General features: G+C 27.9%; 1 protein-coding gene across 1 annotated transcript; it reads left to right on the top strand.

Annotated features, from left to right (window-relative positions):
* The first annotated feature begins 8,357 nt into the window (after positions 1-8,357).
* Positions 8,358-9,550, top strand: LOC108475788 (uncharacterized). The gene has a single exon (XM_017777769.2). It carries the CDS (start codon positions 8,641-8,643, stop codon positions 9,226-9,228), a length of 588 nt encoding a protein of 195 aa, XP_017633258.1. The 5' UTR covers positions 8,358-8,640; the 3' UTR covers positions 9,229-9,550.
* The last annotated feature ends 3,796 nt before the right edge of the window (positions 9,551-13,346 follow it).

Raw genomic sequence — 13,346 nt, 5'->3', positions numbered from 1 at the left:
CATGAGTTGAAATTTCATTATTTGAAATTTTAATTGATTTTATTAAAATGTAAAAAATTAAAAATATTATTGTAATAATATAACTTATTTTAAATGTGTAAGGATGGTTTAGTAATTTCTTTGATTGAGTCATTGTCTAATTGACTCGTGACACCAATTCAATCAATGATTCAAATAATAATAAGTATAGTTACACAATTGATTAAAGTGATAAAGTGTGCATAATAAAATTAAAATATGCAAAATATTTTAAGATAAAGCTTTAGTTGAGTAATAAAATTAAAATTTTATTGATGCAAATGTTATAGGTTCAAAATCTCACCTATAAATTCTTTATTGGTATTAAAAAAAACTTATTTTAAATACAAAAAAAATTGTAATTTCCCTTAAGTTGGTACTTGATTGATTTGTAACACTAAGGTTGCGTTTAACAATGCTTAAAAAAGCACTTTTGGAAAAAAAAATTGTGCTAAACAAGCAACTTTTGGCTGAAACGAGTGGCTTTTTAAAAGTATTTTTACTTAGAAGTTAAAATTTTTAATTTTTCTTGAGCCAAAAAGCTCTGGGAGCATTATTACTTTTTCGTCATTCCATTTTTCTCCTCCCATTTTTCATTCATTTTAAATTGTAAATGTTAATGTAAAATTTTTAATATTTATATTTGGTATAAAAATATTATTCCTTTTGAAACTTTAATCCAAATATATGTAATATTTTAATTTGTTAGGCTTATATTTTCTATGTTATGTTAATATCTAATATGGGTTATATATTTAAATTACATTTTAAAATAAAATTATTAATAAAAATAAAATAAAAAATATTTCTTAAAATAATACAAATGTGTTAATATCTAATTACAAATATATAATGGCTATATTTAAATATTTAAAATATAGTTTATGTTCTAATTAAATTTATAAATAATTAATATTAATTGTTTAAAAATATTTAAATTTTATAAGTTATATATTAAAATATTAACAACTTATAATAAATTATTTTTATATTTTTTAAAATATCATAATATTAACTAATTTGAACATTTTTTTAATTTGTTACTTTATAACAGTATGTCTAAAATGGGTATTTTATTTCTCAAAAATAATTTTTGACAACAATAGTAAACACTTAAATATAAAATCAAACTTATTCAAAAAAATTCTTAAACCAAACTTTTCAAAAGTACTTCACAAAATCATTTTTCAAAGCATTTTTAAAAATATGTCTCAAAAGTAATGCTAAACTAGCCCTAACTTAGTCAAGGGTTTAAAATAATAGTTTAGATTAGTTGTAAATTTAACACGAAATGGTTTAAATTTTCAAATATAATGATAAATGATATCTAAATAATTTAATATAGTGATAAACAAACTTGTTCATGAATCGGATTGTCCATCTAAGCTCAAAGGCTTGCCCAAAATTTAGAAAGGTTTAGGCAAAAATATTAGGTCTATTGGCAAAAAAAATAGACTTTTAAAATTATGGATGCGCTTTTTGAACATTCAAAATCCAAACTCAACTCATTATATTATGTTCTTTTTATATATTATGTAATTTACAACATATTTAAATTAATCCTATAATAATATGTAATATTATAATGTAAATATTAAAAAAATTAAGGCACTTATATATAAAGTTTTAATAAATGAAAAATATATAAAATTATTAAATATTAAATTAAAAAATATAAATGTTTTTAAGAAATCCAAAAATAATAATATGATCAAGTCTAAAATGAGCTTGAGTTAATCATTTGCATACATAGGTGGACTTAGACAAAATTTTATTCTTATATTTCAAGTTGGGTCAAGTTTGAGCAAATAAAAAGTATATTAATATGGTTTGAATCTAACTTTGATCCATGAACACCTCCAATGATAAGTGATATTTAAATAATTTGATATTATAATACATAAAATATAAATTAATCCAATATTTTAAATAATTAATATAAATAATGATATTTTGATAGTTTTACCTTAGAATGCATAAGACAAAAATATCTACATCTCAATTTTTGTTACTATTCAAAAATATCTTTAAGAAAATACTTTTTTAAAATACCAATAATAAGTTACAATATATATATATATATAGATACACGAAACACCATAATATTAAAAATTTTAACATCACTTAAATGTATATATTTTACTTTATCAACATCAAGTTTTTCAAAAGTAATTTTTACTACAATATTGAATATTGAGATTTTAAGCTAATTTTAATTAAAAAATATGATATTTTTAAAAGTAATGTTAAACTAATCTCAAATATTTTACAATTTAAAAGTAAAAACGCTTAAATTTTTAATATTTTGTTAGGTGTTTCAAGTATGGAAATTTATTTCCATATTTTATCCAATTAATAATCTTTTATAATTCAATAAGATCCAAAATCAAGTATAAATTTTTTACTTAAGATAAAATCTCAAATATTTTTAATTAAGCTTAGTTTATTTTATATCATTGTATCGGTAATTAAAATTAGTGAGATCATTTAAAAATTTTAATTCATGATTAAATAAAAATAATGATATAGTTATTTCAGAAAAGCAGTATTTAGGATTCTATAACTAACAATTTTTCAAGTGGTGGATAATTTAAGATAAGATAAAAATTAAGGAACGCAAAAAAAAAAAAAGGAAAAAATAAGATAAGATTAAACATGTGAAATAGAATATACAAAATAAAGTGATATGTGAAAGAAGGCAAAATTGCAAGGTGAAAAACTGCCCTTAAACTACTTTCTTCCAAAGTCAAAGGACAAACCTGGAATGCTACATCATTATCTTCTTTCATAACCAACACCTAAAACTAAGAATGGCTCTGGCTATTGAAGCAAAATAAAAATGCATTCCTGCTTCATCCAACCTCAATAAAGCATGCATAATGTGTTAGGAACCAATATACATACACTCTAAAATATAAAAGAAAAACGATAATTCATAATATTGGAAGTAATGTGATTACAGAATAAATTTAAATTGAATATTAATTTAGTTAATACTGATATTGTTAAAAAAGAAAAGATTCATAACGCTTACAAGTTAAATTAGACTTAAGTATATAATATATTTTCAAATTACTTAAACAATTTAAATATAATTTAAGAAATATATTCTAAAATAATGATTTTATTAAAATTAATCTATTTCTTTAAATTTATGATTAATCATAGGAGTAGGAGCGTAATAAAATTAAATACGTTCATAAAAAAAATTGCCATTAAGAGATCGAATTAACCCTAAAACTTAAAAGATTTAGTGTCTTCAAATAGCTCCATCTTAAAAATTTCTTAATCGAAGCCATAATTAATGTAGAACATCATCCAACATTTCCCATCACAAAACACCAGCTTACTAGTAACTCTAATCTAAATGCACAGGAAGATTATTGGTGGCAATGGTTCTTATCTAAATGTTGAAAACACAGAAAGTTAAATACAAATCCAAAACATCATTTGCAATAAGAAATATTATGTAGGCTAAAAAATAATGGAAGAATCGCCCATTTGAGTTTGCAAGTGCAGGAAGATTCGACATTGATTTTCTCGCCTAAAAATACCCTCAAACATGCTTTGAAACTCTCGATTTCTCGTCTATCCCATCAACCATAAAGACTTTAGAAATTAAGTAATATCAAAGGTTGATTCCCTATTTAACCATGCCTAGCCTAAAAATAGCCACTATCTTCTTTTGACCACCCCTTTTTTTAGTGTTCTTTTTTTAAGATTAAAAGTAATTTTTTTAATATATTAACATAAAATTTTATAATTTATTAAGAGATTAAAACGTAATTTTATTATTTTATCAACTTAAAATTTATATTTTCTGTTGAATGAGCTTTAACTCATTTAGTATAGTTACTATTACAGTCATAAAAAAGACTAACATTTGAGCATGGTTCTTCTAATTTAAGAATTAGGGTTACGAGGATAGACAATTTTTTTTTTGTATAAAATGAAATTTATTATTTTGGGAGCCAAGGTCCTCTGGTGTCGCCTTGTTTGAAGGGGTTCAATTAAAAGCAGAGGACTTTGAAAGAGTATTCAAAGATGTTTGCCTATGTTCTGCTTGACTGCAATTTACCCATGAAACCTTGTCATTTAGAGGAGAGGATAAGTTAACTTAGTTGCAAATGTGCAACACTTCTTTGGATATACCTTCAACAGCTCCAGCATTTTATTCTCGATATGTAACTACTTTTTAATCCAAAATTTCTTTACTAACATTCTGTTTCATCCCTATTCTTTTTAAGATTGTAAGTGGATAATTTATTATAACAATAGTTAGGGGTGTTCAAACGGCTAATTCAGTTAATATCTAAATCGAATTATCATTAACCGAAGCCATAAAAGTTCATACCATTTTTTTAAAAAAATCTTTTAACCGACTGAAATAATTTCAATTAATTTCAACAATTAACCGAATTAATTGAAAATTTTCCATTTCTTTTTTTGTTCAAATAAGTTTGAAGCATAAAGAAAAATAACATAACTTTTATTAAAAGAAGAAGCAAAAACAACAAGTAACATAATAACAATACTAAATCAAAATCATCATAACAAACACTACATTAAAAATAAGAAAGTTGGAGACTTGACTGATGAAATGAAAAAAAAATTAGAAGAAGTTAATAAGAATAGAATATGCATGGTCTGGTGTCAAGCAATGTCCACCCAGATTTTGTTCTGAGTTTGGCATATAAAGGAAATAAATTAAGGCTTATTTCTTTTATTTTTACTTATTTTTAGTTTAAAATATATAAGTAAATTATAATTTTAAGCCTATTATAATAATTTGTACAAATCCAATTAGTTTTAAGTCCATTGTTTAACTTTTATATTTTGAGCTTACAATATCTTACTATTAATAATTTTTTAATCGATTAATTATTTAGTTTCAAAATAAATTTAACCGTTAATTAAAATTTTAAAAAATCCTTAATTAATCCTTAAAAAACTAAATTTAATGATCGATTGATTAACCAAAATAATTTGACTCGATCGGTTAATTCAATTAAAACCAAATTATTTGATAACATATAATAATTCCTAAAAAAAATAGAATACATTAAAATTCATTTGAAAATACAAAAATAGATGTAGAGGCGAATCTAGTGGGATTGGCATGGCCCTGGCCCTCTTAAAATGAAAAATTTCTATTTAAGTCCTCTAAATTATTTTAAAATTTTAAATTAATAAAGGTAAAATTATGTTTTGACCAGCTTAAAATTATAAAAATTCTATTTAATCATTTAAAAATTATAAAGATATAGACAACAAAAAATTAAAATTTCATTCGACTCCTAAAAAATTATTTTAACTTCACTCCTGAATAGATGTCACTTAAGTAAAAGTCGTTTTTGGCCCTATGAAAACACTCTTTAATTATCATGGAAGCCTTTACTTTGTACATGTTCCCAACAATATTTCAAGAAGTGATAGAAATTAGTATTGTAGAAACCCCAAAAAGGGCACGACTTCAATTTTTTTTCCCCTTTTTAATTTCATGGTCCTATGTGGAATTGTTGAAGCCTCTATTACATCTCATACAAGGACATCCTTAATTTCAGTTTTATTTAAGCCAGTAATTTAAAAATTATTTCACTTAAAGAAGACTCATCGATACTTAAAATCATTGCAAACGGCTTTAGTTTTAATGCATGAATTGTCTCAATCACTATTAACCCCATTGAGTATCAATATATATTTGAGGATCATCGACAAAATTGGATTTACCATAGCTTTGCAAGTTGACAAAAGTTTGACAAATTTGTATGTGTACTATATATATATATATATATATAAAAGTAGAAGTGATTCCTTCTAAAGAAAACGTGGCGAGAATATATTTAATTAAACGCAACTTTTGGGATTCCATAGTGCTATTGTACCAGCCTGTTAAAAATGCATTATTTATGATTAAATTTCATAATTTGTTCTAAAACTCAAACCAATGAAATGTCCAAAGCCACCAAAATCAAACTCTGGCAGAATCTCACCCCATACCCGTAGCTACTTTGTTAAAGAAATGGAATAAAGATTGTAAATATGTCCTACCATTATTGTTGCAATTATTAATTTGATTGTAAGATCTTACCTTCAAAAGCAATATCTTTTAAATAGCTTTACTTATTTAAGATCACAATTTTAATATTTTATTACACACTCAAAAATCAAAATAAGATTTATTATGCAAAAAATAGTGCTTAGAGGAATTGAACCATCCTTTCATGGGATATCTATGGCAAAGTGCAAAGAAGAAAGCAAATACTTACACAGGGTCGTATTTATATTGAATAATTTAATGTAATAAAAATATGATAAAACATTATATGGTTACAGCCTTAGCGTAAATAGAAACATCTAAATTTATGTAATACAAATTATTCATTTATAATTATTATAGGTAAATCGGTACTTATGTCACGGGTCACGGATTAAAGCTCGTGATCATTACGCACAGAACGTCCCATAGAGGTCAATAGATTAAATGGGGCTCATTTGACCCATATGAACTAATTCGATTCGTGAAACTCATAAAGAAGCCCTATTTGAAGCATTGGTGGCATAGTGAAACATTCCAGTAAAACTAGAGTTACCGAGATAAATAGTGTAAATCCTAAAGGGATAAGATTATATAGAGTTTAAATCCCTTAGACCTCTCAATTGTAGATAGGCTCTAATCTTGACTTTCGAAAATTAATCTGTACCGTTGGATCTAGGAGAGATCAACTATAAATAGAGGTCTCTCCCTTTATTTGTAACCATCTTATTGATAGTTAAAGAATATCTAATGTTGTACATCTCAAACACATATCTAATGTTTTACATTATGACTTACCGTTGGCTTGGCAAAAACACAGAGGTCCTTTCAGAGTTCTGAAGTAAGTTGAGGGGCTTATAAACCAGAATTAGCGTTAAGACTAAAGGTGAACCTGGTATTCAATGTAGACATGCCTAAGCCTATTTGTGCAGATCAAGAGGATCCCGATCGAGGCAAGTCATAATGGGGGCAAGTAAGAGCTGTGACCTCTTACAATCGAGATGTACAAGTGAGAAATACAGTTCGAGTCAGGTGATGATGGAGACATAATCCGAGTCAAATGTTTCAAGGGGTGGAACTACCTGACGGAGAGACTAGTTAGGGATCAACTGAGGCATCAAGACTGTTCCAAAACGAGTCAAACAAATGTCATTCCGTGGACGTGACAAGGGCATCGAAAGAATGGGTGGGAGAGAATGTCACATGCTGCAGATTAAAGCTCGCAACCATTGCGCATATAACGTCCCATAGATGACAATAAATTAAATGAGGCTTATTTGACCCACATGAACAAGTCCAATTTGTGAAACCCATGGAGAAACTTATCTACTTGAAGCCTTAATGGCCTAGTGAAACACTTCAATAAAACTAGAGTTACCAGGGTAAATAGTGTAAATCCTAAAGGGATAAGATTGTATATAGTTTAAATCCATTAGGACTCTCACTTGTAGATAAACTCTAATCTTAACCGTCGATGTAACTCAATTTGTACCGTTGGATCTAGGGGAGCTCAACTATAAATAGACACCTCACCCTTCATTTGTAGTCATCTCATTGATAGTTAAAGAATATATTGAGAGCATTTACTCAAACACTTTGTGTGCATTGCTTTCTTGTGGCTTTTCAACTTTATTGTTGCTCTTTTCATTTCGAGTTATTTCCGTTATATTTTTCGGTGCCTTAGAGAATTTCCTGGAGAATTCTCATCTTTCGAAGGCTAGTCAAATTTGAAGTAAAGGAATCGTGTAAGGCCGCACGTTTTGCCGAACTAAAGTTCTAGCCATGACACTTATATATCATTCCTTAAATGGGATTGTTCGGTACTAATTTGTACTCAATCAATTATGTTATTAGCCCTTCTACTACGCGTAACTCCGTGTATTTTAATTTAATCATTTTAGTCCCTATATTTTTAAATTTTAAAATTAAAATTGACTAAACAATAGTCATTAAATTTATTAATCTAAATTTTACTATTTTCAAAATATGGAGAAAATATATCATCACTTGTATAATGCATGCAAATTTGCTATTTCCACATAATATTCGCAAGAAAATTACAACATTTCAGATAATTTATTTAATGGTTATTGTTTGATTCAAAACTAAAATTTTAAATTTTGAAAAAAATATATACACTAACAAAGATGAAAATGGGCAAAATGAAGTTAATACAAGGTAGAATTTGACCATATGTATATATTTCAATGATTGAAGAGTAAACAAACGTAGCACCACCTGGGTGAAAACATGATAGCCTATTTCTAGGGCAGCCAAAAGCTTACTTTCTCCCTTTAACAAAGCAAATGCAACTTCCTCTTCTCAATTCTGCATTATTATGTTATTAAAAGAACAACGAGAATATATACCTCTAGTTGTCTCTTTAATAAAGAAGCTTCTTCCTTTTTATATTGAATTGAAACTAACCACACAGTATACCTGTTTTTGAAAACCAATACAGATTTTATTACATAAAATCTTGTCATACACAGATATATTGTTCTTGGTTTCCTTTGATTTTCTCCAAAAGCCTTCCTTTGTCAACATCTGCTGCCTGGTGATCATAAAACAGAGAAGTCAAAAGTATGTCGACTCAAACACAACAACAGCCCGTTGTTGTTTACCCGACTAGTGTGTCAATGCAAGCGCCCCCGTCTCATTCGGCTCACTCAGGTGGATCTTTCACGACAGTTTTCATAGTAGTGGCAGTGATCATTGTTGCATCGGCCATATCTTGCTTTCTTGGAAGGTTCTGTAGTCGGCGCATGAATCAAAGGAAACCTTCCCCCAAGCGTAAACAGAGCCGTGATTTACGTCGACCTGAAAAAGGCGACATCGAGTTCGGGTCCGATGGGAGGACTAATGCAAGTGCCACTGCTAAACCAGGTGACCATGGCGAACCGAGCAAAGGGTTGGATATCAAAATGCCTCTAAGTGAACACGGGGATCCTGCAGGAATTGGAATTGGGATGCCTGGAAATGGATATGTAAGGGAGTTCAGAGTAAGTGAACATGGGGATCCAGCAGGATTTGGAGTGCCTGGAAATGGATATCCGGAGTTGAGAATACCTGAGAATGGGATTACTGCAGGATTTAGAATGCATGGAAATGATGATCCCATGGAATTTAGAATGCCGGGACATGGACACAATGGTGAAAACAAAGCCTGTTGATGGAGGAGCCCTAAAGGTCGGTGCATGATATTTTATGGCTCAAAATGAAGAAATTCCTTGACTTCTTATAGTTACGATATTGCACATGTATTTATTTGCTTGTATTGTTCTTATTATATTGTAAATTTTTTTTTAAGGAAATGTATCAAAAATTTCATATCAATCAACAATCACTTTGTTCATAGTAGTAGGGAAGGGGATTTGTTTTGCAGATGCTGTTGCTAAACTTGGGCTATCTCGTGTGTAGCTAGTTTAGTGCTTGGCTATAACTGTGTTCACAGGGAGTTGGTTTCTATATGATGGGCTTATTGTTGTTGTGTTCTTTTTGCCCAGAATTTGTGTTGGGTTTGCTAATGCCTTTTTAGTTCCATTTGGTTAACAAAATGTAAAGTTCATGTCTTTTATCTTAAAATTTTATTATAATTTTAATGATTTTAATTTATTTTCCTTAAACCAAAACGAAAAAATAATAAAAATTAATAAACTGAATTATTTAGTTCGTTGATATTTTGTTCAAGTGCATCATAAATATACATGGGAAAACTATAAAAATGGTTATTAAATTATTGTTTTTATTTATTTTGGTCACTTAATTATTAATTTTTTTAATTTAGTCACTAAACTTTCAAAATCAAATATTTTGGTCACTCTCCGTGTCTCCCATTAATTTTCTTTAGATGAGTGACAAAAAGCTTATGTGGGCTTTTTTATTAGTCTAAGAACAAAGTTAGTCCTCCAATGTTTTCACATTCTATCAATTTAATCCTAAATATAAAACATTCAATAAATTTAGCCCTCAATATTTATCAAATTTATCATTTTAGTTCTAATTCTAAAAATTTAACAAATTTAACTTTCAAAATTTACAAAAAATTGTAAATTTGGATATTCATGAAGTATGCAAGGATTAAAGAAGGCCCAATATTTCCTCAACCCAACTAAAATGGAGATGCAAATTTGCAGATTTTGTAAATTTTGAGGGTTAAACTTATTGAGCTTTTTAGAATTTGAATTAAAATGATAAATTTTGTAAACATGGAAGGTTAAATTTGTTGAATATTTTATATTCAAGATTAAATTGATAGAATGTGTAAATACTGAGGAGCTAAATTTGTTAATAGACCAATAAAAAATCCACATCAACTTCTAGCTACTCATCTAACAATAACTAATGAGAAAGTAACTAAAATATTTAATTTTGAAAAGTTTAATAGTTAAATAAATAATCCGTTATCAAAATAGATCGAATTTAGTCATCACTTTTGTAGTTTATCCTATATAGGTAAAATAAGGAGTTTACCAATCAAAGCCTATGATGGCTTATTTCCATTTACCAAGGCCCAGAGAATGGTTGTTTAGGGTGTCTCCCTGTTCGAGAGGATAGTAGGGTCCTCTCGTCGCCATGATAGACGTAGGAGGTTGATTGAAAGCTGAATGCAGCATGCCCCTGATGATTTGGTTTGCTTAGGAATGTTGTTCTTTCTTGAATTTTTGTTTGGCCTTTTTTGGAGACTATTCATTGCTCATCTCGTTTGGCCTCTTCTTTGTGAATTCCCAAATTTTTAAGTACATACAGAATTTTTCAGATCAATTAAAAAAACGTAATGCGTAAAGTAAAAAATTATTGTAGGTTAAATTGAAATTATCGTAATAAAAATGATGGCATATCATAATTATTATTATTTAATTAATTTAATTTAATTTAAAAATAAATATTAAAATTTTATATTATCACTAATTAAAATAAAATTATTAAGTTATAATATTGAATGATTATTTTATCTCTAATTAATTAAATTAATAAGAAATAAAAGAGGTTAAATTTTGTAGAACAATCAAATGAAGTAGTTAAGTACTACAAAAATTCTTTTTATTCAAGTAATTGGCACTGTATAAAAAGAAATCACCTCAAGTTATTCTCTAAATTCATAAAAAACTCAAAAAAAAAAAAAAAAAATATTGTAAAATTCTTGAAGAACACCACACAGGTTCTAAAGAAAATTAGTTTTCCAATCCAGTTCAATAGTAAAAAAGAAGACAAAAAGTTATTTTTGCATGAAGCTATCTTTTGTTTGCTTTTAATTGAAGAAAAGAAGTTTAAACATGTTTAAAAAAGACACTTGAAACAATCCACATCTATATTAAAATTCAATCAAATTACCTTTATATCAAAATCAATCAAAGAGAAGAATTAATGAATTTTTACAACTTTCTTTTAAAATTATCTCTAGACTAGAGAAAATTATGTGTAGAATAAAAACTCATAGGTAGTTTTGAAATAAGAAAAGAGGGCGCCGAAACCTAGGTTGGAACTTGGCATAAATGAAGAATTGGTGGTTGAAATTGGAAGCCGCTACCCAGTCAAATTCAAAGTAGAAACGAAAAAACTGATTAAATTAAAAAGGAATGTTCCATCCTTATTTCAAGTTGCAACCAAATGCTAATATTCACATTTCCGCTTTCCTATTATTACATCAATCCTTTTCTTTGGCCCCTTCATTTCAGTCCATTTTGTAAATCAAGGCCTCTCTATCTAATACTATTTCCTTCCAAAACCAATCAATCTCACAATCCAAAAATTTAAACAGGTTTAATTGAGGGTGGATTTTGCAATTAAGCCTTTTAAATAATATAAAGTTGAATTTTATTTGGTGGTTCACACCAAGATGTCAAGAGATGTGGTAGTTTGCTTGACGAGTTTGAGGGATTCGTAGGTGTTTAGGAATAGTTCAAGTAGTTGAGTTATAATAAATTTATTGTAAGTCTATTTAGATGTGATTAAAGGGTTTGATGTCTTATTATTAAACCCCAAGTAGATTTAATATTAACTGAGCATACATCACAAAAGGATTAATCAATGTCAATATGTGACAAGATAACCCTCGATTATAAATAAAAAACAATCTGCTACTTTTTTCCCTAGTCAACAAGCTTATAAAAGATGTCTTAATAAATGGATAGCTGTGGCAGGGTGAAGGAAAACCTAATTTGTAGTTGAGTTAGGATGTTTACCATTCGTGTGGGTTTAAGATAAAAGAACGAACACATTGGGTGTCCCACCTTGACTTTCAAAAGAAGCAGCCGAATTCCCACATCAAAAGTTCCGAACAACGAATGGACCTGGTCAACCTATTTTCTTCCTCCAGATTAGCTCCCTCCTTAACAACATCATCAAATATTATATTATTGCTTCATCTAGATGGGTTGGACCATAATTCGGATTTTCAAGTTTTCAAACAACCCCCAAAATTAAATTTTATTAAAAAATTTAACATCCATCGGTTTTAATTACAATATAAAATTCAGCAGATTTTAACTCCCGTGCTTATCCTTAAGAACATATGAATTGAACGCTACTGGGCAGCCATTTTCTCTACTATACTTTCAACTGCTATCTATTCTTTCTAGTAACATTTATATACATATATTTTGTCAAATAATTCTTTTTTGACTTTTTTTCCAACCAATTTCTTAAATTCAATTATTAAGACATATTTAAGTATTTTATGACTCCCTTATTTTAAGCAACAAAAACACTGGCACGGTAATAGCTAAGCAATTTTTCTTTTCTTTTTTTTTTTTTTACAAAGAAGAAAATAAAGAAAAGAATACATTATATAATTCAAACTCCCTTAAGTGGAAATTTCAAAACTTGCAATTCTTGATTGTTTGTGTTAGCCAACTTGGCCACTATATCAGTCTTCTCATTCTTTTTCTAGGGATATGGAAAATTCTCCAGTGCTAGGTCTGTGAAAGTGTCCAAAGAATCTTCCTAGCCAAATTCGAGTTAGATCCACCTCTGTGACTCTCATGTATAACATTAACTAATTCAATATTATCAGTTTGAATATGCACCTCTTTGTACCAATGAATGCTTAAGTCATCTAAAATGTCTCACAATTCAGTCTCAAACACTGAACAACTCCCTAAAAATCTATTAAAACCCAATATTCATTATCTACTTCAGTCACGTACAGCTGAGTAAAATTAATATTATAACTTTTTTATTTTATCTAGAGTAATAGAATTTAATTAATAATTACTATTATAGTTAATGAATAAATACGTTCTGATTTAATAATGAAATTGAAGTTTTAAAATTTTTATCTCTCATATTT

The sequence above is a fragment of the Gossypium arboreum genome, chromosome 3 (genome assembly GCF_025698485.1).
Source record: "Gossypium arboreum isolate Shixiya-1 chromosome 3, ASM2569848v2, whole genome shotgun sequence".
Lineage (NCBI taxonomy): Eukaryota > Viridiplantae > Streptophyta > Magnoliopsida > Malvales > Malvaceae > Gossypium > Gossypium arboreum.
This window is presented reverse-complemented; position numbering and strand designations above follow the sequence as displayed.